Raw genomic sequence first — 23,990 nt, 5'->3', positions numbered from 1 at the left:
CCTTTCCTCTGTCATGCAGCAAAGGGGCTCATATTCCCTGCCCTCAGAGGGAAACCTGGAGATTATCATCTGGAGAGGATAAAACAGGACCCAGGGGTATTTCAGGAACAGATGGGGCTGGGGGTACCTTATGTAAAACAGAGAGAATAAGTTCTTAGATTAAGAATAATTTAATGTGGTGTGATCCCCAGTTGTCTTCTCCCACTCAGTTCCCAGAACACTGGCAGTCTATCCTTTTACCCTCTGGGTAGGGGCCTGGGAGGCTCCCCTCTGGGAGGCTGGACCAGTTCAAAGAGAGTGGCATGGGAGCTCTGCAATGAAACATACAGCTCTGTATTACAAAGAATAAAACTTCAATGAGAAATGAAAAATTTCAGTCAAGGGGATGATGCCCACTCTTGACACACCTCTCCTGTGTGCTCAAAGCTTCTAGTCCTCTTTTCGGTGTTTCCCTCTTCAATATAAACAGGCAACCAAGGCTCCCCAGACATTTAGGAAAAACTTGTAACATGAGAGAAAGAGAAACCCCCAAATTGGGAGAGGACAGCCACTTACAGGAAGAAGAAAATTTACGGAAAAACATAGTAAATTCAGAGAGAAAAGCAGATGTTCGAACAATGGCACAAAAACAGGATACTATAAAACAGGAATGTTCTGAGACACAACAGTTCTTAGAGTGTGGGACTGTCATGTCAAAAATGAAAAGCTCATTTGGAAGGTGAGAAGACACAGAGGATATTCATTCATTGAGGAAGTATTTCTTACTCAGTACATGGGGGAACAGGCACCGTTCTAGGTTCTAGGGACACTTCAGTAAATAAAATCTAACAGCGTTTTCTCTGGTGATAGGATAATTGTATTTATTCCTTCTGTGTTTCCAAATTCATACATGCAAATGTATTTTCAAAAGTATTATTTTTATAAGTTGTCTTAGTCCATTCAGGTTGCTATAGCAAAATACTTTAGACTGGGTAATTTATAAATTTACTGGTCTCAGTTCTGGAGGCTGGGAAGTCCAAGATCAAGGCGCAGCAGATTTGGTGTCTGGTGAGAGCTTTCTCTCTGCTTTTTAGATGGTGCCTTCTTGCTGCATCCTCACATGGCAAAGGGGACAAACAGTGTCCCTCAAGCCTCTTTGCAAAGGGCACTAATTCCATTCCATGAGGGCGCTGCCCCCATGACCTGCTCACCTCCTAAAGTCCCTCTTCTTAATACTATTGCATTGGAGATTAGGTTTTAACACATGGATTTTGGGGAGACACATTCATACCACAAGTGAAACAAAATGTTATTTTAAAAAAAGAAAATAAGGCTGGATGTGGTGGGTCACACCTGTAATCCTAGCAGTTTGGGAGGCTGAGGTGGGTGGATCACTTGAGGTCAGGAGTTTGAGACCAGCCTGACATGGCGAAACCCCATCTCTAATAAAAATACAAAAATCAGCCAGGCGTAGTGGCAGTGGCACATGCCTGTAATCCCAGCTACTTGGGAGGCTGAGTCAGAATCACTTGAACCCGGGAGGCGGAGGTTGCAGTGAGCTGTGATCATGCCATTGCACTCCAGTCTGGGCGACAAGAGCGAAATTCCATCTCAAAATAAATAAATAAATAACAACAAAAAAATAAGAGAATGAGCATGGGAACATAGAGACAGAACCGGTGCCCTAATGGAAAGATCAAGGAAGCCTTCAGAGAGCTGTACTTGATAGTGTGAGCGGGAGTTTCCCAGGGGGAAACAGGCCTTGGAGTAGTCTATTTCAGAAAGGGAGAACAGTGGGACCTGAAGGAGGAGATACTCAGTGGGGCTCCGAGATTTCTGGTTTGAGCAAAAGAGTTAATATTTTTAATAAAGATATTAAAAGCAGCAGAGCCATCTGAGAAAGATTACCCATCTGTCTCTACCTTTTTTTTTTTGAGACGGAGCCTCACTCTGTCGCCCAGGCTGGAGTGCAGTGGCAGGATCCCAGCTCACTGCAACCTCCTCCTCCCAGGTTCAAGCGATACTCCAGCCTCAGCCTCCCAAGTAGCTGGGACTATAGGCACCCGCCACCACACCTGGCTAATTCTTTTTATTTTTGGTAGAGATGGGGTTTCACCATGTTAGCCAAGATGGTCTCGATCTCCTGACCTCGTGATCCACTGGCCTCAGCCTTCCAAAGTGCTGGGATTACAGGCGCGAGCCACTGTGCCTGGCCCTGTCTTTAACTTTAAAAGTGCCAGCTTAAGGGGGATTTTCTACGTTACAAATCTCTTCCCTCATACAGATTCATCCCACTTCTAGGTTGATGACTCATCTTGGTAACTCTGGTGAAACAAGGGGGTCTTTAATAAGCCCTAGATTGAAATTTTTCATTTCTCATTGAAGTTTTATTCTTTGTAAGAAAATGATTCATTGTAGGAACAAATTAAGCATATTATATGTAAAATGTTGATGGATAATTAGGTCAGCTGATAAAACAGCATTGTATTTCTGGACCCAGCATTATTAATGACCTATATTTACGTAACAGTTTATATAGAACGCTTTAAATATGTATCATGTCTGTGAGATATGTATCTGTGATATATATATACCTTTGTGGGTTAGTTATTATTAGCCCCATTTTACAGATGAAGAAACCAAGACTCAAGTATTACTTGCCTAAGAGTACAGAGCTAATTAAATGCCAGAACCAGTACTAGGTTTGTTTGCTTTGTTAATACCAAACCCTGTATTTATTCCAACGTGCCCTGCCATTTCTTCTGTATAATAATGAATATATATATTTCTAAATTAAAGGAAATAGTTGATAAATTAAGAAATGAACCAGCCAGGAGCCAGGCACAGTGTCTCATACCTATAATCGCAACACTTTGGGAGACCCAGGCAGGAGGATCCCTTGAGCTCAGGAGCTCGAGACCAACCTGGCAACATAGTTGAGACCCCGTCTCTACAAAAAAAATAATAATAATAATTTTTTTTTAATATTAGCTGGGCACAGTGGCACATATACTTAGTTCCAGCTACTCAGGCAGCTGAGGTGAGAGGATTGCTTGAGCCCGCAAGTTTGAAGCTACAGTGAGCCATGATCACACCCCTGCACTCTGGCCTGGGTGACAGAGCAAGAAAAGAAAAAGAAGTGAACCATAGCCATCGCACATGTTTCCAGCATGTGTTGCTTTCCCACCTGCTTATTGCATTGATACGATTCTGTGGAAAATACCCATTTTCTTTTGTTTGAGGAATTTAGAGGTATTTATCATTTGTTGTCTGAGGAAGCCTGGTTAGTTTGAGTTACGGAGTTGGAGTTTGTTTGAGTTGTTACAAATTTGACAAATGATCAACTTAAAAGGAATGTTGTATTTGAATGTCAGAAATTCTCAAATGCTATTCTAGTGAAAAGGCAACAACAACAAACAAAAATCATGCTCAGGTAGAAAGTCACTTGTTGAACAAATACCAGATCAGAGCCTGTTATGTCTTAGACACTATGTTAGGCACTCAGGGGCCTATTAGGAAGAAGGCAGGTACAGTGGTTCATGGAAAGGTCACAGTGGCTTGGATTGCAGTGGTGGCCTTGGAACTGTAGAACGGTGTTAAGAGTGGAGGGATAATAAGAAGATAAGATTGATAGGACTGGATAATGGATTCAAAAACAAGGTAAGGAAGAGGAAGTCATAGTTTTGGTGTGTAGGAACAGAAGGCTTCAGTCACTGCAAGGTCACACGAGGAGAAGACAAAGGGACCATGAGTTCTGGTTTGGACATGTTCAGAGGTGTATTGTACCTTTGAGTCATTCAAGTGAAAATGCCAGGAAGGCCACTGGATATGAGTCTGAGCTTGAGAGGGGTGGTAAAAGCTGATGATGTAAATTCAGGTATCATCTGTGCCTAGCTCATCATTTATTGACATTGTGGACATGGATGAGGGAGAAAGTGTACAGTAAGAAGAGGCCTAGGGACAGACCTTCAGATACTCTTTGATATTTGATGTTCAGGTAGAGGAGGATAAACCAGCAAAGGAAACTTAGAATAGCCAGAGAGGTGAGGGGGAAGCCAGGAACTCTTAGGAATCCAAAGAAACAGGGTTTGTCAGGAAGCAGATGGCACTTGACAGTGTGCAGTGGTGCTAGGAAGTTCTACTAGAGGAAGGCGATTCTGAAAAGTGCCATTGGGTGCTGTGGATACTGGTGACCTTAACAAAACAGTATTAATAGTGATGACAGGGAAAATGCTCCTGGAGGGAGTAGAATGCAGAATAGAGAAGATGATGAGGACAAGACCTAGTGAGTATCCACCCCCATTGGAAAAATCTGCCTGTAAAACCAGGAGAGGGCCAGGCACGGTGGCTCACGCCTGTAATCCCAGAACTTTGGGAGGCTGAAGCAGGTGGATCACAAGGACAAGAGATGGAGACCATCCTGGCCAACATGGTGAAACCCCGTCTCTACTAAAAATACAAAAAATTAGCTGGGTGTGGTAGCCTGTGCCTGTAGTCCCAGCTACTCGGGAGGCTGAGGCAGGAGACTCACTTGAACCTGGGAGGCAGAGGTTGCGGTGAGCCCAGATTGTGCCACTGCACTCCAGCCTGGCGACAGGGCAAGACTCCGTCTCAAATAAATAAATAAATAAATAAATAAAAACAAAACAAAACAAAAACCCAGGAGAGAGGGCAAGAACTCAGATGAAATAAGGAGTCAGCCATAGGAGAGTTTTCCTGTTTGTATTTTGTTTTGTTGTGGATTTTTTGGGTTTTTTTTTGGCAGAGTCTCACCCTGTCACCCAGGCTGGAATACAATGGTGTGACCTTTGCTCACTGCAGCCTCCACCTCCGGGTTCAAGTGATTCTCCTGCCTCAGCCTCCCGAATAGCTGGGATTACAGGCGTGCGCCACCATGCCCAGCTAAATTTTTGAATTTTTAGTAGAGACGGGGTTTCATCATATAGGCCAGGCTGGTCTTGATCTCCTGACCTCGTGATCTGCTCTCCTTGGCCTCCCAAAGTGCTGAAATTACAGGCGTGAGCCACCGCGCCCAGCCTGTTGTGTTCTTAAAATGGAAATGGAGCATGTTTCAGTGTAGATGGGAAAAAATCTTGTCAAGCAGGGAGAGAAGGAACATGCAAGTGAAAGAAGGGCTACTTGAGTGTTCTGGATAATACTATTGAGGAAAAACTTGCTAGGCTACCCACAGACACCTTTGAAATCACTTCTTCATCATGGTGAAGACCACAGGAAGCTTTGTGCTGAAGTCTTAAAGAGCCAGCATTTTGAAAGAACATGATTCTGTCAGTGTCAACGTCAGGCAATAGTGCCTGATAATGGAGACATCTGTGTCATGATTGCCATGCTCAATTCATCTTCACTTACTTTTCCAGGAGCTGATGAGGATGTAGAGAGTCCAGAGCTGACAACATCTCGACCACTTCCAAAGATACCGTTCACTAGTGCTGCTCCAAAAGTGGAAACCACGACGCTGAATATACAGAACAAGATACCTGCTCAGACAAAGGTGCGTTCTATTTTCCATTGCATTGCATTATCAGGTTATTATAAATGCTCCACTTTACTGACTGTACACAACAGTCCCTTTTTTATTATTTTCTTCTTTTTGGAGCTACCCATCATGAGCTGTGTACACAACAGTTCTTTTAAAAGGCCCCACTTAAAACTGTGTAAGGACAAATGGTCTTCAGGAGGTGTTATAAATGGCTCTTCCTTACTCTTTTTGATCATTTTGGCATTTACCCACTTATAATTTCTGTCATCCAGGCTCAAATTATATACAACTATTTTTCACATGGCCCTCCTTCTTAAGGAACATCTGAAGCCCAGTTAAGAAGTAAAGCCCTGTTTCTTTGGTTTCCTGGTTTGTAGGTTACGTAATTAGAAGACTCCAGGTCACGTCTTGAGGTGGTCCTAGTCTCACTAAGTCATTTCTCAGTCTTCTTAGGCCGACCATCAGTAGTATGTAATCCTTGACCTCTCTCAATGATGATGATGAACCTGGGTACATCTGTATATATTCATTTTGAGAGCTGACATATTAAGAATAAGGTCTTTGGCCTTAGACCTGAGTAAAGTGACCAGCTAATGAAAACTTGGAGCTTGTGATTTTGACCTCGTTAATATTGCAGTTAGCTGACCATCCACTAATAGGTAACCACTGAAGTTAGAATATGCATATTAAAGTCTGGCCAAGACCTAAGTTTCAAATCCTGGATCCAGTCACGTTTCTTAGCTTCTGAACCCATTTCCTATGGGCTGTGAAGAAGATGAAATATGAGTGCATGTAGCATGGCACCTGAGACCTAGTCACTATTCTGTAAGCATTAATTGAATTTGGTGGAGCAGAAGAGACCAAGCCAATTCACCAAATGAGCATGTGTAATAACTGTAGTGGTAGACTTTGCAATCAGTGCAGGGGTAACATACAGCTTAAGAAAACTCAGAAGCACAAGCATCCCCTTTTAGAGCTCACCCATCTGTTGATTAGAAATGAGATGCTGCCAAGCTTTAGCAGCAGACAGGATATGGATATGGAAGGCTGTTTGATGAAGGTGGCGACAGGCCTTCCTTGGAGTAAGAATCATCCCGTCTTCAGGCAGGAATGCATGTGGGCTTTTCTTACCCTTGCTCCAGAGTACCTTTGTTCTTCCTCCTCCTCCATCCTCCCAGTGTCTGTGACTGGAATGGTGAATGGCACTGCTGGATGGGTTTCTGCAGATGTGGAACAGCCAGGAAGCCAGCCCTGTCCAAATTGAAGTGCTTTCTGTAGGACCAAGAAGGGTCAATTACTATCAGTGGTAGACTTTACAAGCCAGGTGGTAGGAAGGCAGGGAGAGCCCTATGAGAACTGAGACCAACTCACCTGGCATGTGCTATATCCATGCATAAAAGCTACTGTATCAATGTATCAGTTGAGTGAATGAAACAAAAAAAGAAACGGAGAAATGAAAAGTGCAGGTGCAATTGGTAGGATGACTGAATGCCTCAGAGTGTGTGTGGCACAATTATCTACTATCTACTAAAGATGTATTTGGCTCTTACCACATTTTTATTTGACCACTTCTCTTGACTAAATCTGTTGAAGTCAGAGACAATTAGGACTCACAAGCTTGAGGGAAGAAACTCTCCTGGGTGTGTTTCGGCTTGTAGTGATAGAGAGTTGTATCCTAAGCAAGACTTAATTTGACATAGAGTTCTATCTGGTTTGTTAACAACAATGGATTGACCACTAATTTAAGTTTTTAAAAATTGGTTTTAAGGAAGTAATTGCATCAGATCGAGATAAAAAATACAGAACTTTGACAGGTGAATTTAAAAATTAAGGAGCCCAAAAGATTTTAATACATTTATATTCTTACTATCATTTGTGTTCAATGTAGTAATAATAAAAATTCATCCATTTATAGGAGATTTATTGAGTGCTATTCATTATGTGTCGAACACTTTGCAGCACTGATAATGATAATATTGATCATAAATAACATGAATAATAATGATTAAATTTTTCATTTTGCTGTTTATGTGGTACAGCCGAATTGAACATTGCCTGTAGGATACCATTAGTGTAGATTTTGCTTTTCAATTGGTCTCACAGTGGCATTAATGTCACTATTACAGATATCCTATCTAGTTTGTTGTAAATTTAAGTGACTAAAATGCAAAAAAAAGGAATCTCGTTATTTGTTTGAGAAGAGCATCACTCATAAGCTTTTACTTCTGTTCCATTTCCATGGCATCCAAACAACCAGACATGGATGTGGCAGATCTTTACTTGGCCTCATTTAATCATCCCTGCTGCCCTTTTGCAGATTCATTTTGCACAACATTCATACAAGAGTTAAGGTAGTTCAGATTAGTTCCATATTACAAAATGGTTTCTTCTTAGTCAAGCCTCTGCTTCCATACGATAAAACATTTTGACTTAAAAAATGAATTTTCCACCCAGAGCCGCTTGAGGCTTGTGCACCTCCAACTGCAGGGCGGCTCCAGTTCTGTGGAGTCCTTCAGTCCCCACACTCTCGGATCCCTGGATTGCACGCTTTGTTCAGCCTGCCGGATCAGAAGCTGAGTCAGAGGAAACCGAAAAGATCAAGTCTCTTAAATGACTTTAGCCACTCAAAAGTCGCATGGTGAAACCATATGATTTGTAATAATAATGGGACAAAGATGATATGGATATGGATAAATTAAACTCAGTCTCTCATATTACAGTAACTACTTAATGTCCATTTCATTTCTCACCAGAACTTGTTTACCTCTCTCCCTAGTCACAAACCTGAGTATTCACCTATTTGAGATTTCTCTTCCCTTTTCTAACGTGTAATAGTAAAGCAGTACTAATGAGCAGTGAAAAGATTTCTAGACTAGAATCCAGATAATCCATTCTCTGATCTGTTGTCTGTCTTTCCACCAGGCAGCCAATTAATGATGGGCTTTTCATGAGAAGGATAGAAAAAACTCAGGAAAAATACTGCCAATGAGCTGCTGTCTTCTGCTTTACTTTGGTACCTGAAGGCCTGGGAAGGCCTGTCGTATTTCCTTCTCTCATAGTAATAGAGAGGACCATGACATTTTCAGTGCATATTGTGCACCAGTGAAATGAACATTTCTCTATGGCCTCTGCTTTTTGTAAGTCATGGCAGGTTGAAGTTTAGGTAGTACAGGGTTTCTTGCAATTTGGGAATGACAGTTACTCTTTATTATACTTTATTACATACCACCTTCAGTAGAAGCATAGCGTTCTGCTCACTGAGGCAGGGACCTATTGATCTTACATACCCTAGAGTACAAATGGATCCACCTGGTCTAGCTTATGGTCCTTCCTAGCAGTGGGGGTGGCCTTAAGGTGCAGAAAAGAAGTATGATGTGGTCAGGGTCCCACAGGAGCTACTTGCACAGCCCAAGAAGGTGAGGTCTTTTCTTCTTATACCCTTGAAGCCTCTAGACTTAACTAGCAGGCCGCCATTTTGGATGAACTCCAGCCTTCAGAAAGCAATCAATTGCTTTGCTGAGCCATGGTATGTTAGACTCTGTGGAGTCCTAATGAAGATGGTAGGAAGCTCTCAGGAACTTAGGAAGAGTAGTAGAGCTGAGAAGGCTTATTGTCTGCAGTATTTTTTTTGAGACAGGGTCTCACTCTGTTACCCAGGCTAGAATGCAGTGGCACAATTATAGCTCACCGCAACCTCCAACTCCTGGGATCAAGAGATCCTCCACAGGTACACAGCACCATGCCTGGCTAATTTTAAAATTTTTTTTGTAGAGACAAGGTCTCAGTATGTTGCCCAGGTTGGTCTTGAATGATCTGCTCACCTTGGGCTCCCTACCCAGCCATCTTTAGTCTTTAAACCTCAATGAAGTTGACAGTGTTTTCATCAGTGATGTTGGCTGACAAGAACTTCAGACTGTTAAGAGAATGAACAACTCCTTTGAATGGGACTTCTCTAACCCACTGGTTCTTAAACTATGGAATTGTCTGGAGAACTTAAATAGCAATAAAAATCAGTGCCAGCTACGTAGTGCCCTGTATAGCTCAGAAGTGAAGGAGTAAGGAGAACTGGGGCAGTGCTGTTGGGTTGGAGCAGTCAGAGGGAGATGGTGACCTGAAGTCAGACCAATTGAAATGGAACCTCTAGTAGTAGGCCTGTATTTTTTGTGTGTGTGCCTTTCAGGTGATGTGGATCAGCGTAACCTTGGGTGATTCACATTAGATGGCCAGTGATGGTGCTGAGAGTTAGAAAGGCAACAGATGATTTCTATGTAAATAATCCTGGGGTTTTAGTGAGGTAAAAGGTCAGAGAAGGCTTCATTAAGGACAAACAGATAGTAAAAGAAGTGCAACATTTGGACTGGGGATAGAACTGCATGAACTAGAGCAGAGTTCCCCACCTGCTTCTGGGGCCATGGACCAGTAGCGGTGGCCTGTTAGGAACCAGGCTGCGCAGCAGGAAGTGAGTGAGCATTACCACCTGAGCTCCGCCTCCTGTCAGATCGCTGGCGGCGTGCCATTCCCATAGGATCTAGGAGCGCAAACGCGATTGTGAACTGTGCGTGTTGTGCTCCTTATGAGAATCTGAGGTGGAATATTTTCATCCCTCCTCCATCCCCCCACCCTCCCATTCATGGAAAGATTGGGGACCGCTGAACTACAGCACAGATATTAAGAATCATTTTTGATAATGAAGAGGTGGTGGAAATGGCCTCACAGGGTTTTCTACTGGGAGTAAGTGGTGGGTTGGGTGAGGACTGGAAGCTACCCAACACTTGCAGTTCTGAGGTCGATGCGGGATGGGAGCTGGGCTGTGATGTGCTGGCCACCTGAACAAAGCTTTGGAAATGAGAACCCAAGGGAAGAAGTTAATGTGAGAGCAAGATGGGAGGCAAATTGACAGTGCCGTGACATGGAAAACATATGATAGAAAATGTGCCGAAATAGGTAACTTGGGAACACCCCAAAATACACGCCATTAATGTGAATAGAAAAGGAGGCTGATCTGATTCAGCAGTGAATTAATTACTACTTAGACTTGACAAGTAGAGTTAAAGGTGGTACAGCCAACAGTTAATGTCCTGCAGGCTGCTGGCCTTTTGGGAATAATGCTGACTAGAGATGCGGCTGTGAGAGGTATTCCCATAGATTTCTACTTGAGCATTGTGCAATGTCCAAGACCCTGTGAGTGTCATTCATTAGATGGGTGGGGAAATCAAGGTGGAGAAAAGAAGTATGATGTGGTCAGGGAGGAGCTACTTGCACAATCCAAGTCCCCAGAAGTCCTGGTCCAGGGTTTGCTGAAGGTAATATGACTGGAGGAAGCATTAGGAGTAAAGCTTGGGGATTGCTCCCCACAGAGTGGGGACAGGAAAAGCCCAGTCAGTCGTGAGAGAATATCTGAAAGGGAACTGTTGTCATAGTGCCCTGTGTAGTTCAGAAGTGAAGGAGCAAGGAGAATGGGGGCAGTGCTGTTGGGTTGGAGCAGTCAGAGGGAGATGGTGACCTGAAGTTAGAAGAGTGGTGAGAAAGTAGAAATCTTAGGAAATGTCCACTAAAACAACCTCACCATGTCCTTAAGATTATTATGAACTCACTAGCTCTCTGACTTGCCTGATCATGCGATGAGTGTTGTGCCAAACCATGAACTACATGGGTCCATCATGACACTCACCCCTTGCTATAAACATAACACAAGTGATTATTCCAATTATTTCCTAAACTCATTCTTTGGGGGATAGAAAAAAAGGAATTTTGGAATATACTCATCTATTATTTCTTCTTTCTAGCACATTTTCTTAAATCAATGTAATCTTTCCCTGTTTCCCATACCAGTCACCTGAAGAAACTGATAAAGAGAAAGTTCACCTCTCTGACTCAGAAAGAAAAATGGACCCAGCCGAAGAGGATACAAATGTGTATACTGAGAAACACTCAGACAGTCTGTTTAAACGGACAGAAGTCCTAGCAGGTGAGTAGCCTGGTGGGCTTCAGGTGGGAGGGTGCCTACATAGGCCTCTGTTAGTCTAAGTGATATTCAAAAGTGCAGCAAAGCTTGCTGTCATCTTTCTGCTGAAAGCAGTCTTGTGGGTGCTTGCTTCCAGAGCGAGAAGCAAGAGGCTCAGCAAACATTGTCTTTATTGTCTGCCAGCTCCCTCAACCTACCCCTTCGCCAGCCATCGGGCAGGGGATGGGAGGTAGCCTAAAAGAGGGAAAGTTAACATCTGAATTGATCCAGAACAACTGGATGTAGAGATGGCAGAGTGTGAACATCCATCAGTCTTGCTCAAAGGCATTCTACATTTCAAAATAAAGAGAACAAAAAGTTCTTTAGGGGAAGGCAGTTCACATAAGTACTGTCCAAAGTGTTAAGAACGTTGTTTCTGTTTTAACTTAATTGGATGGAAGTGCAAATATTTTAAAGGGGAAGACTTTCAAGATTGAGGAACACTTGATAGTCTCAAATCGAAGAATAGAAATAAATTTGCATGCTTTTTTCATATATACTCCTTAAAATTTTAAGTCAGTTATACTATGTTTTGTGTTGAAAAAAAGCAATTAGAAAATTAGAATATGAAATGTGAGTTCTGAAAAGACAAAAGTAGTTTTCAAGTATGGAATTAGTTAAGATCAAGGCCAGATTTTTCTTATTGAGGTTTTTGGGTGATATTATTAACCCTAACCAAAGAAATTACTGTACCTTCCTGAGGACTTTCAGATTTGCATAGTTACCAGGTTGCTTCATTGAATCCAGCTTTTTTTTTTTTATTGGGGTTTTCAAATTTAGCCTTTTATAAAAGTGTAAGTAGATTGGGCTTGACAATAAAGCTAATGTCTACAACCCTTGAATCTCTTCTAAAGTAATCTTCCTTTTGGTTGTTTCAGCTGTCATTGCTGGTGGAGTTATTGGCTTTCTCTTTGCAATTTTTCTTATCCTGCTCTTGGTGTATCGCATGAGAAAGAAGGATGAAGGAAGCTATGACCTTGGAGAACGCAAACCATCCAGTGCTGCTTATCAGAAGGCACCTACTAAGGAGTTTTATGCGTAAAACTCCAACTTAGTGTCTCTATTTATGAGATCACTGAACTTTTCAAAATAAAGCTTTTGCATAGAATAATGAAGATCTTTGTTTTTTGTTTTTTTCATTAAAGAGCCATTCTGGCACTTTAATGATAAAATCCCATTGTATTTAAAACAGTTCATGTATTTCTTTAGAACAACATAAAATTAAAATTTAACATCTGCAGTGTTCTGTGAATAGCAGTGGCAAAATATTATGTTATGAAAACCTTCGATGTTCATGGAATTGGTTTAAACTTTTATGCGCAAATACAAAATGATTGTCTTTTTCCTATGACTCAAAGATGAAAGCTGTTTCATTTGTGTCAGCATGTCTCAGATTGACCTTACCAAGTTGGTCTTACTTTGTTAATTTATCTGTTGTCGCCTCCTCTCCTCTGCCCTCCCTTCTTGTGCCCTTAAAACCAAACCCTATGCCTTTTGTAGCTGTCATGGTGCAATTTGTCTTTGGAAAATTCAGATAATGGTAATTTAGTGTATATGTGATTTTCAAATATGTAAACTTTAACTTCCACTTTGTATAAATTTTTAAGTGTCAGACTATCCATTTTACACTTGCTTTATTTTTCATTACCTGTAGCTTTGGGCAGATTTGCAACAGCAAATTAATGTGTAAAATTGGATTATTACTACAAAACTGTTTAGTCATATCTATCTAATCAGATCTTCTTTTGGGAGGATTTGATGTAAGTTACTGACAAGCCTCAGCAAACCCAAAGATGCTAACAGTATTTTAAGAAGTTGCTGCAGATTCCTTTGGCCACTGTATTTGTTAATTTCTTGCAATTTGAAGGTACGAGTAGAGGTTTAAAGAAAAATCAGTTTTTGTTCTTAAAAATGCATTTAAGTTGTAAACGTCTTTTTAAGCCTTTGAAGTGCCTCTGATTCTATGTAACTTGTTGCAGACTGGTGTTAATGAGTATATATAACAGTTTAAAAAAAAGTTGGTATTTTATAAGCACAGACAATTCTAATGGTAACTTTTGTAATCTTATGAATAGACATAAATTGTAATTTGGGAACATAAAAACTACTGAATAAATCATGTGGCCTAATATTGAAAATGTCACTGTTATAAATTTTGTACATTTTTTATCAAATGTACATCTCCCGTTTGCTAACGGCCGTCTGCTCTCAAGGATGACGTGGGTTTGATTTCTAAGTGTTCCACAGTGTCTGTAAATCAAGACCAAAGAGCCTGTCAATGAGACTGTTTATTACCAGATTCACTTCTGAATTGGCCAGAGGAAATCTGAATGTATTATCCTGTGTGTGTCTAGGTAGAGATATTGGAAGGCTGCCCGGGAATTTCGAAGTTTGCAACCTTTATAGGATAGCTGATGGCAATATTAAGACAGACGCCTGGCTTTGCAAATAACTTGTAAGACTATAAATTCCAAAGATCTGAAGGGGGCTTTTCTGATGTTGGTATCTAAGGCTTAGGCCTATAGATTGATTTACCTTTGAAATTGTGCTCCAAATGTCTACTGAAGCTTAACTGAAGAACTAATAAATGGACTACAATAGCTCATGTTACAGGGAAGGAGGGTAGGCAGGGAAGCTCTGTGTGTTAAAATGAGGGCCTCACTGCTTTAGGATTGAAGTGGCTGGAAAGAGTGATGCCTGGGGAAGGAGATGGAGGTATGAGGGTACCGTGGCTGGTACTTTCTGTACTAAACATTTCCTTTTTCTGTTTTACCATTAATTTCGTTTTAAACTGTGAGCCGTCCAAGTAGGAAGAAGACAGCAAAGAAAGCAACTTTTCCAACAGACAATTAGCTTTTAATAAAGTATGAATATTTCGTTTTGAGAACATTCCCTGGAATTGCCACAGAATTCATTAAAAACATTTTTTTAAGCAACACTTGGAACAGTGTTTACTTAAATCCTTAATGGCCTTAATTAATTCTCAAATTCCTGCCCCATCACTTACAGAATCAATTCACTTTAGAGTGACTAAAAGGAAACGATAGCGCTTTCTAAAGCCACGCAGTGTCCCTCAATTACAGAGGGTAGGAATGGGTATACCTCTAACTGTGCAAAGCAGAGTGAAATTCAATTCTTAGAATAACAACTGCTTGGAATATCCGTGCCAGGAAAAGAAAAATTTCTGGCAAATATTTTGTCACTGCTGTAAAGCAAAATATTTGTGAAAGTGCCAAAATAAAGTCTGTCATGCCAAAAGTAAATCATTGTATAGACTGACATCCAGTTTTCTTCAACTGTACACTTTCTGCTTAGTTTTTGTTTTTATTTTTAAGATGCAGTAAGTAATACTATAAAAAGTGTTAGTAATGATTACTGAGTTCAGGAAAATTTTGGTAAAATGTAAATATTAAAGCCAACGTGAAAATTTCCTGTTTCCTTAACCACATGTAAATGATTTCCCTTGAGTGAATATGGCTTTGTGTTTGAGAGACTTGAAATATTCACACTGTCCCATTTTCAGCCCATAGGGGGAATAGGAAGCACTTGGGTCTTATTTTTGTTGCAGGTGCATACATAGTACCTGAATTTCAGGATTAGGACCTGTTTAATAAAAGTGAACAAGATTATAAAAATTGCCATCTCTTAAGGGTTGATAGTTTCTCGTCAAACGTTTAGTGAATTAACTTTTTGTTAATGCACTTTTTTGCAAGTTAGACAAAATGTACTTGTTATGGATATAGTCTGTTAGGTCTAGGAGAGTAAGCTAATTAAGTAGAATACAATTAACCTTCTTCAAGTGTGCCTAAAGAAACTACTGTGTCCTACTTCATAGTTTTAAGGAGCTTATTTCTTCAATATCTTAGACATTTTGAAACATCAAGGAAAGATGTTAGGTGAGCAAAAATATAAAACCTAGAAATATTGTGGGGTTAATTTTGTAAGTGTGATCTTTATAGCGTTATTACAATTACATAAGGGGGTGGTAGAGGAAAAAAATATTTTTAAACACATTTGGTCGTACCAAAAAAGGCAACAACTTTGAGCAACACTGTCTCTAATGTGAACTTCTAAATTCTAAGCCTGCAACAGACATCGGTGAGACCCTAAGAGGTTTCCAATTAAAATTAAGCCAGATGATAAATGGAGTAATCTGAATTGAGTGATCACTAAGGTTTTTTTCAGTTCTAATATTTTATGACAATGTGAAATTTGAGACTTGGCCATTTCTAGGGAATTACATTAAGTCAGCACAAAACTTTAAAAGGGTAAAACATCTTTCAGTGATAAAAACAGTTACCAAAATCACTTCTGTCCCACTCTGTCTCCAAACTCTGGGTGACTTCACTCTTACGGTTTATGGTTGTAAAGTTTCATTTATTTTTGTTTGTCTGCCGTATATGGTCTTTAGCAGGGCCTTTTCTGACCATGGAATCGTGGCAACTCTGAGAGCAACTTGGTTTCCTGCGAATTAGCTGGAAGGGTGTAACCCAAGCTGTCAATCCAACCCAGAAACAGCAGAGTGAAATGTTAGGCTTTGGTGCTTCAGAGATGCTGAGTGCAAGATGCATTTATTCCAGTTTTGTTGGCAAAATAGCATTCAAAAAACAAATGCTTGTATGTGCAATCCATCAGAAGTTCAGTCAACAAATATTTGCCTACTGACTGCACTGGAAACTTAAAGAAGCAGAAGGTATGGTGGTGAATTACACAGACAAGGACCCTGCTCACGTGGAGCTTTCATGAACTTGGTGTGGGTTGCAGAGTGGAAATAAAATCAATAAATGAAAGTGACAAATGGAAATTATCAGTTGGTAATTTCCACAGTGGACACAATACAATATAAGCTGACATGTGGGACTGAAGGGCTGTAACAGTCCAGAGAGGCTAGGTATGCTATGGTAACAATCTGAAAGTCTCAGCAAATTAAAACAGCAAAGATTTCTTTCTTGCTCCACTCTGTGTCCCATTGGTTGATGGGGAGCTGTGTTCTGGATAATTGTCATCCCCTCTCCAGGGCTCAGGCTGATGGAGTAGCCATTATCTGAAACACTGGTGGTCACTGGTAGAAGGAAAAAGGGTGAAGCACCCAGTGGGATCTTAAAGCTTCCACCCATACTTAATTTGCCAAAGCAAGTCATATGGCCATATCTCATGTCCAGGGTGCAGAGAAGTGCAGTCTTACTTTGTTCCCAGAAGGAGAGAGATGGAATATTTGTGAGCAGCCAACATTACTACTATAGCTGAGTCAGCAAAGATCTCTGAGAGGGCAAGGCCTGAATGATGTGTAGCCAGTTGTGCTAAAATCAGGACAAGCATGATTTTAGCTGTGAAAAGATTCTGAAGAGGGAACAAGCTTGGCATGTTGGAGTAACAGGGAGAAGACCAGTAGCTGGTGAGTGGGGAGACAGAGGTAGAAGAGGTGGAAGAAGAGGGCTGAGAAGTACAGTCCCCCCTTAACTGGTCTTCTTCCTCTTTTGTTCCTTTGTACTTTATTTCCCATGAGGAAGCTAAACTGATCTCATTAAGGTAGAAGTTAGTTTATGTTGCTTTCTCCAATGGCTTCTATAGCACTTAGAATAAAGCTGCTTCTTACCCTTGCCCTCAAGATCTGCAGGAACTGCCCCCTGAACAATGCATTGTAAGTGGACACAGTGGGGGTAGCATGGCTAGTTGGGAGGTCATTATAGTCACCTAGGGAAGAAATGGTGGTGGTTTGGCCTAAGGTGGTTATAGTGGAGATGGAAAGGAACCGTTGGGGGAGGAACAATCAATAGGTCTTTCTAAAAGGTTGGAAGAAGTAGGAAGTAAAGAAAAGAATCAAAGAGGGCATTGCCATTTTTGCCTGAGTAGTGGGTGAATCACGTTCTGAGAAGGAATACCATGGGGAATTGGCTGCTAAACCAAGGTTTTCTATTGGGCCATGTTAAATTAGAGAGCACTATTAGACAACCAAGTGGAGGTGTCAAGTGAATGATTAAATGTCAGAATTGAGCTCAGAGAAGAGGTCCTCTCTTGGAACGAGATACTAATTTAGGGGTAGTGTTAGTGTTCATTTGCCTGTTGGCACTCTGATTCATTTCCTGCTCTTTCATGCTCTACTCTGTATGGCTTAAGGATGAGTGGATACCAGGAGAGTGGGGTGTGCAAGGTTGACCCACGCAAACTACATTTCCCAAGCTTCCTTGCCAACTGGCCTCTGGGAAAGTTTGGCCAATGGAAGACACTGGCAAAAGACCGCAGTCAGTAGGAGAGGAAAAGCCAGAGTACTTTCCCCTGTCTTTGCTCTGGGCAACATCTCTAGCATGAATGCACTTCCTCTGTAGTTAAATCACCACCAGGCAAGCCCTCCTGCATGGCCGTAGCTCCCACTATTCCTAAACTCTCATAACTCCACTTTCCTCCTTGGTTTCTCTACTCCTAGGGAAGCATCAACTTCCTGATGTTGGTATTCTCTGAGTTATTTCCCTCTCTCCAGTTTGCCCTTACAACTTTGTCAACATCTTTGCAACCGACTGGTACTAAATTCTCTCTATTGCGCTACCAGGTGTGGGTTCTGTTTTCCTTCCTGGACCCCTGGTGATGACACAGGAGTGAACAGCATATAGATGGTATTAAAAGCCATGGGACTAGATGAGATTATTTAAGAGGTAAGTACAGTAGCACCCATGCTTATCCAAAGGGGATACATTCCAAGACCCCCAGTGGATGCCTAAAACCATGGAGATACCTAGCCCTACACTGTGTGAAAGTTGCTCATACAAATTGGGTCATTTTTTTCATATCCAACCAATTCAGTCAAAGAGTCAGAGAGAAAAAGAAGGTATGGCATATAACATTGCTCTGAGAATGTAATTCTCTGCAAGCCTGGCTGCTGAAACTGCCTGTTGTAACCTGAAACTAGTTTTATCAACAGCTACTGAAACAAGCTGCTGTGTCTCTAAGACTAGTTTTACCTACTGCAGCCACTCACCAATCAAAGCTTGCCAGCTCCCCAAAACCTTACTAGTGCCAATGAACTTTCTTAAAAAGCAGTAGGTAACATTTCTTCTTTTTATAAAACCTCCAACCTTCTCTTGTTCTTTGGACATACTGAAGACCACCCAGTCTGTGTGCATTCCTTGAATTTCAATTCTTGCTTCCCATATAAAACTATTTATTTTATTTTATTTATTTATTTGAGATGGAGTCTCACTCTGTTGCCTAGGCTGGAGTGCGGTGGCAAGATCTTGGCTCACTGCAACCTTCGCCTCCTGGGTTCAAGCGATTCTCCTGCCTCAGCCTCTCAAGTAGCTGGGACTACAGGCATGCAGCACCAGGCCTGGCTATTTTTTGTATTTTTAGTAGAGACAAGGTTTCATTCACCATGCTGCCCAGCCTGGTCTCAAACTCCTAACCTCAAGTAATCCGCCCGCCTCGACCTCCAAAGTGCTGGGATTATAGGTGTGAGCCACTGAGCCTGGACTAAAACATTTTAAATTTAGAGATTCATCTCTATATTTTATTTGACTTTGACAACTGTATAAACTATGTTTTTTCCTACACTTACATACCTATGATAAAGTTTGATTTACAGATTAGACACAGTAAGATATGAGCAACAACAATAATAAAACAGAAGTTATAACAACATAGTGTTCATGATTTCACAGAGAGAAGACTCGTTTTGACCGTAGATCTTAGCAACCTCAGTATACAATATTTTTCTTTCCTTATAAAGTTGACAACTTTCACCTTTTCACTTAAAGGAAGCACTTTATGGCTCTTCTTTGCATCTCTAAATTATCAGCATCACTACTCTTGCACTTTAGGGCCATTATTAACCAAAATAAGAGTTACTTGAGCACAAGCACTGTGATACCATGACTGTTGATCTGATAACCAAGATGGCTACTCAGTGACTATGCAGTGGAGAGCGTCTACAGCATGGGGACATGGGACAAAGGGAGGATTCATGTCCCGGGTGGAATGCAGCAAAATGGCAGGAGATTTCATCACACTACTCAGAACTACACATAGTTCAAAACTTATGAATTGTTTATTTCCAGAATCTTCCATTTAATTTTTTTTTTTTGAGACAGGGTCTTGCTCTGTTGCCCAGGCTGGAATGCAGTGGTGCAATCTCAGCTCACTACATCCTCTGCCCCCACCAGTTTCAAGCGATTCTCCTGTCTTAGCCTCCCGAGTAGCTGGGATTACAGGCACCCACCACCATGCCGAGCTAACTTTTGTATTTTTAGTAGAGATGGTGTTTCACCATGTTGGTCAGGCTGGTGTCTAACTCCTGACCTCAGGTGATCCACCCGCCGTGGCCTCCCAAAGTGCTGGGAATACAGGCATGAGCCACCATGCTTGGCCTATTTAATATTTTTGGACAGCAGTTGGCCTCAGGTAACTGAAACTGTGGAAAGTGAAATTGCAGGTGGGGGGACTACTGCAAATAGAGAAGGATGGTCCTGGGTCTGCCTTCTAGCAATGTGACTATCTTTTTAGGTGAACCAGTACCTGATTCACTGTTGAGCACTGGTTTGCCATGTTGGCAGATGCTTTGCAGATAACACAATCTTTCATTGCAAGGGAGGAAAGTCTCCATAATGCACCACTGACACATTTTTGAGAAAATTAATAGGCAGGTAAAGTATCCTCTTCTACCTGGTCATTAATAACATAAAATCTGAACTGTTTTTAAAATAGAACATAGTAGTTGGGTGGAGGAGTAAGAACTATTTGAATATCAGGAAGTGCCACTATTATCTGTGTTTACAATGGGAACATATCAGCAAATAAAGCAGTGAGTAATTCTCCCACTTGTAGCTTTGTCCTAAAGTCATTGAAAGCATGATTTTTGCCAACCTTAATTACATTCTGCTTCAGTAAATACCAGAGTGTGCTTGAATTCCTCTGTCGAGATCAATTGCAGGGACGAGCAGTAAAGAGGGTAAAAATGTAGACAACTTGGCTGTATGTCAGATCCAGGACTTAGAGATCATGAAGTTTCCTTTTCTGATGACCCCACATCTCAGTCCTTTATGCTTTTAGTATCTGTTACCCATTTTTTTCACTTAGCTCATTTTTTTCATGTGTAAAATAAAGATAATAATATCCACCACATTGGCTCTGGATATTCAATGAGGCAATGGAAGTGATGCACTTAGTACTATATCTGGCCTCTGGGAGATGCTCAATACTCACACCTGTAATCCTAGCACTTTGGGAGGCCAAGGTGGGAAGATTGCTTGAGCCCAGAGTTGAGACCAGCCTAGCAACATAGTGAGACCCTGTCTCTACAAAAAACTTTTAAAAAAATTAGCTGGGCATGGTGTCACAAGCCTATTGTCCCAGCTACTTGGGAGGCTGAGGTGGGATGATCACTGAAGCTTAGGAGATGGAGGCTGCAGTGAGCCTTGATGGCACCACTGGACTCCAGCCTGGGCAACAGAGCGAGATCATGTCTAAAAAAAAAAAAAAAAGATAATTTATTCTTCTACCAAATGCTTCCTGAGCACTTTGCTGGGCACAATTCCAGTCCCTGGGAAGAGACAGACAATAACAAATAAGTTATATAGTCATGCGCTATATAACATTGTTTGTGTCAATGATGGACTGCATATATGATGGTGGTCTCATAAGATTATATTACCATATTTTTCCTGTATTCTTTCTAAGTTTATATATCTTTACATACATTAATACTTAATGTTGTGTTACAGTTGCCTGCAGTATTCACTATGGTAACATGCTGTACAGGTTTGTAGCCTAGGAGTCATACGCTATACCATATAGCCTAGGGATGTAGTGGGAGATGTCATCTAGGTTTATTTAAGTTCACGCTATGCTGTTTGTACAGCAACAGAATTGCCCAGTGATGCATTTCTCAGAGCATATCCTCATCATTAAGTAATGCATGAGTGACTGTGTGTCACTGAAAAGGTGACATTTGAGCAGAGTTGAAGGTGGTAAGGGATTGAGCCATGGTGTGTGGGGAAGGGGAACCAGGGCCTTGGGGGATCTGGGAAGCGTGGCAGGCAGAAGGAACAGCAAGTGCCAAGGCCTAGAGTGTAGCCAAGGAGCAAGTGAGCTAGAGAGTAGAGTGGTGGGTAGTCAGGGCTGTATCCATGAGCCAGACCGCATATGTATGGCCTTGTAGTCATTGTGATGACTTTGGGGAGCAGGATTTTGAGCCAAGACGTGACATGATCTGACCTATGCTTAAAATTGGTTCTCAAACCTCAGCAGGGATCAGAATCATCAGGAGGTCTTGTTAAAATACGGATTTCTGGGCCCCAGCCCTGGAGTTTCTGATTCTGAGAAACTCCAGGGTGGAACCCGAATGTGGGTGGAAACCTGAGAATGTGGGTGGAAACTCGTGGGTGGAACCTGAGAATGTGCATTTCCAACAAGTTTCTCAGGTGCAGCGGCTGCTGCTCGAGCAGGGACTTCTTTTTGAGAAGCGGTGCGTCAAAGGGATTCCTGTGATTTTACTTGGATTACCATGTTGACAATAGGCTAATTGAAGGTGGCAGAGATGGGCAAAACACAACAGGGAGAGTAGTGAAGCTATTGCGGGACTCAAGGAGAGAGACAATCATGGTGATGGAAGTGGTCAGATTCTAGAGAGCCAGGGTAGCCTCAAAGTCAGGAAATCCAGGTGAATACATAATAAATGGTCTGTTGATGTTACATTACAATATCTGATAACATAATATAATCTGTGTTTTCAGACTTTATGGCCATCCCATTTTTTGAAGATCTAACCAACCAGATTTGCTAACAAATCCTGGGTGACCCTCTCTTCTTCTTCTTCCAGATGGCCACACACTCCATAATCCTCTCCTCTTCTCAGGATATCAGGAACTGCTGTCATTATTCATTCCCTCAATCAACCTCACTCCTTTTCCTTCACTCCTTTATCCTTTAACATTATACCTTGTCTGGTTTTGTGTTGATGGATGATATAGATATAGATGATATAGATATAGATATAGGTATCTACTTTTGCCTTCAGTTCTAATTATACTGAGGACCTAGATTATGTTTGATTCACTTTGCCATCCCCACCCCACATACTCCCACACCTCCCCACCCCCTTCTGCTTCCCATCCCCAGTACCACTACCATTCTTAGTACCAGCCAAGTTCCAAACATTGTATGCATCATCAGATCTCCTCCATTTCTCTGTGAAATTTGGTGGGATCCCATATATTTGGGATGTTCAGCCAAGCAAAACAAAACAAAACAAACAAATGACCAATGTCCTGTCAAAAGTCTAAAGAGAATTGAAGTAACTAGGTGTTCACAGATACTTGTTAAACCCTGGGCTTGTACTTCACCTCCTTAAGGCACAGAATGTGCTCTGATGAATTTACAGTTTTCTTCCAGATACATTTTAGCATTTGGCGGATAAATATTTAGCATTTAAACAGGGAGCTGATTAGTGTTTTTTCCCTTTGTTCTTTCAATATTTCCACCATTGTGCCACATAATCACCATGCTGGATCCAGGCTGTCCCTGAGATCAAAAACTACCCTTTTTATGACCTGTTCTCTCATTTATGTGAAGGAGGCTGGGCTGTAAACATGGTATGAAAAAAATTCTTATATGCCATCTTGATTGCTAACATCTGTTCAAATTTCCATTCATAAATTTAAAATTCAGGCTTCTGTAGCCATCTGTTTTCTCACAACAATCTGAAAGGAAGAAAAGCCCAAGGCAGATGTGCGGGTGGGAGAAGAGCTTCTGCCCGGCTTGGCCAACTTTTGAGAGGTTTTACTTTGTTTTTGTTTTTCCTCCCTAGCAGGGTAGGCATGACTTTTCTCCCTTCAGGGAGATTTCAGTCCCCGTGTCTCAGTTTCCTGTTAGACAGTGGGGTTAGAAAATGGCTTTTATCTCTCTGTCCTTCCCAATTCCCTCTCTCTCTTTCTTCCCCTACTCTTTTTGTCTCTTTCCCACATGTATGTGCACATGTGTGTGTGCACATAACACTCACAAAAATGCCCATCTATGAACAAGAGGTAGGAACTGAAAACTTTCTGCTGACTTTCTTAAAGTTGCCCAACAATCTCAGCACACGCTGGTGAGCTAGAACCCACTGCTTGCCTGGATCATAGGCAATTTTCTGGCTTGGTGGGCCTCTCATTGGGAATTTCTCCACGGATTACCTTGGCATGGCTAATGGATATGATTTGGCAGCTGCAGGATCCAGATGCCAAGCCAGGCAATGGCCCTTTTTTATTTTGCTCTTGGCAGTGTCATCTATGTCTAAGGGACTGGGCTTCTTCTGAAGCCACCTGGCTTTGTTCCAGCAGTGCTGTTGCAGCAACTGTGAAATGCCTTCGAAAGCTGACATGACATTTTGGAGGCCTGCTGGGCTACAGTACTCTCCTAAATGGGACCCAGCTTGGGACTCACTTTTAGCATCAAATACTTTTTTCCCCCAGTTTATGTTGAGAAACAAGTTCTCAGCAAACCACATTCAAAGTCTATTTTGCATCCTAATGTCCACTGTGCAAA

General features: G+C 41.6%; 1 protein-coding gene across 1 annotated transcript in view; it reads left to right on the top strand.

Annotated features, from left to right (window-relative positions):
- The window catches only part of SDC2 (syndecan 2), a 117,676-nt gene extending 102,933 nt beyond the window's left edge, over positions 1-14,743 (top strand). Inside the window, exons 3-5 of the mRNA XM_030795453.1 lie at positions 5,355-5,488; positions 11,309-11,444; positions 12,359-14,743. Coding sequence (XP_030651313.1) covers positions 5,355-5,488; positions 11,309-11,444; positions 12,359-12,522 — 434 coding nt within the window. The 3' untranslated portion in view covers positions 12,523-14,743. The remainder of the gene's footprint in view (positions 1-5,354; positions 5,489-11,308; positions 11,445-12,358) is intronic.
- The last annotated feature ends 9,247 nt before the right edge of the window (positions 14,744-23,990 follow it).

The sequence above is a fragment of the Nomascus leucogenys genome, chromosome 16, assembly GCF_006542625.1.
Source record: "Nomascus leucogenys isolate Asia chromosome 16, Asia_NLE_v1, whole genome shotgun sequence".
Classification (NCBI taxonomy): domain Eukaryota; kingdom Metazoa; phylum Chordata; class Mammalia; order Primates; family Hylobatidae; genus Nomascus; species Nomascus leucogenys.
This window is presented reverse-complemented; position numbering and strand designations above follow the sequence as displayed.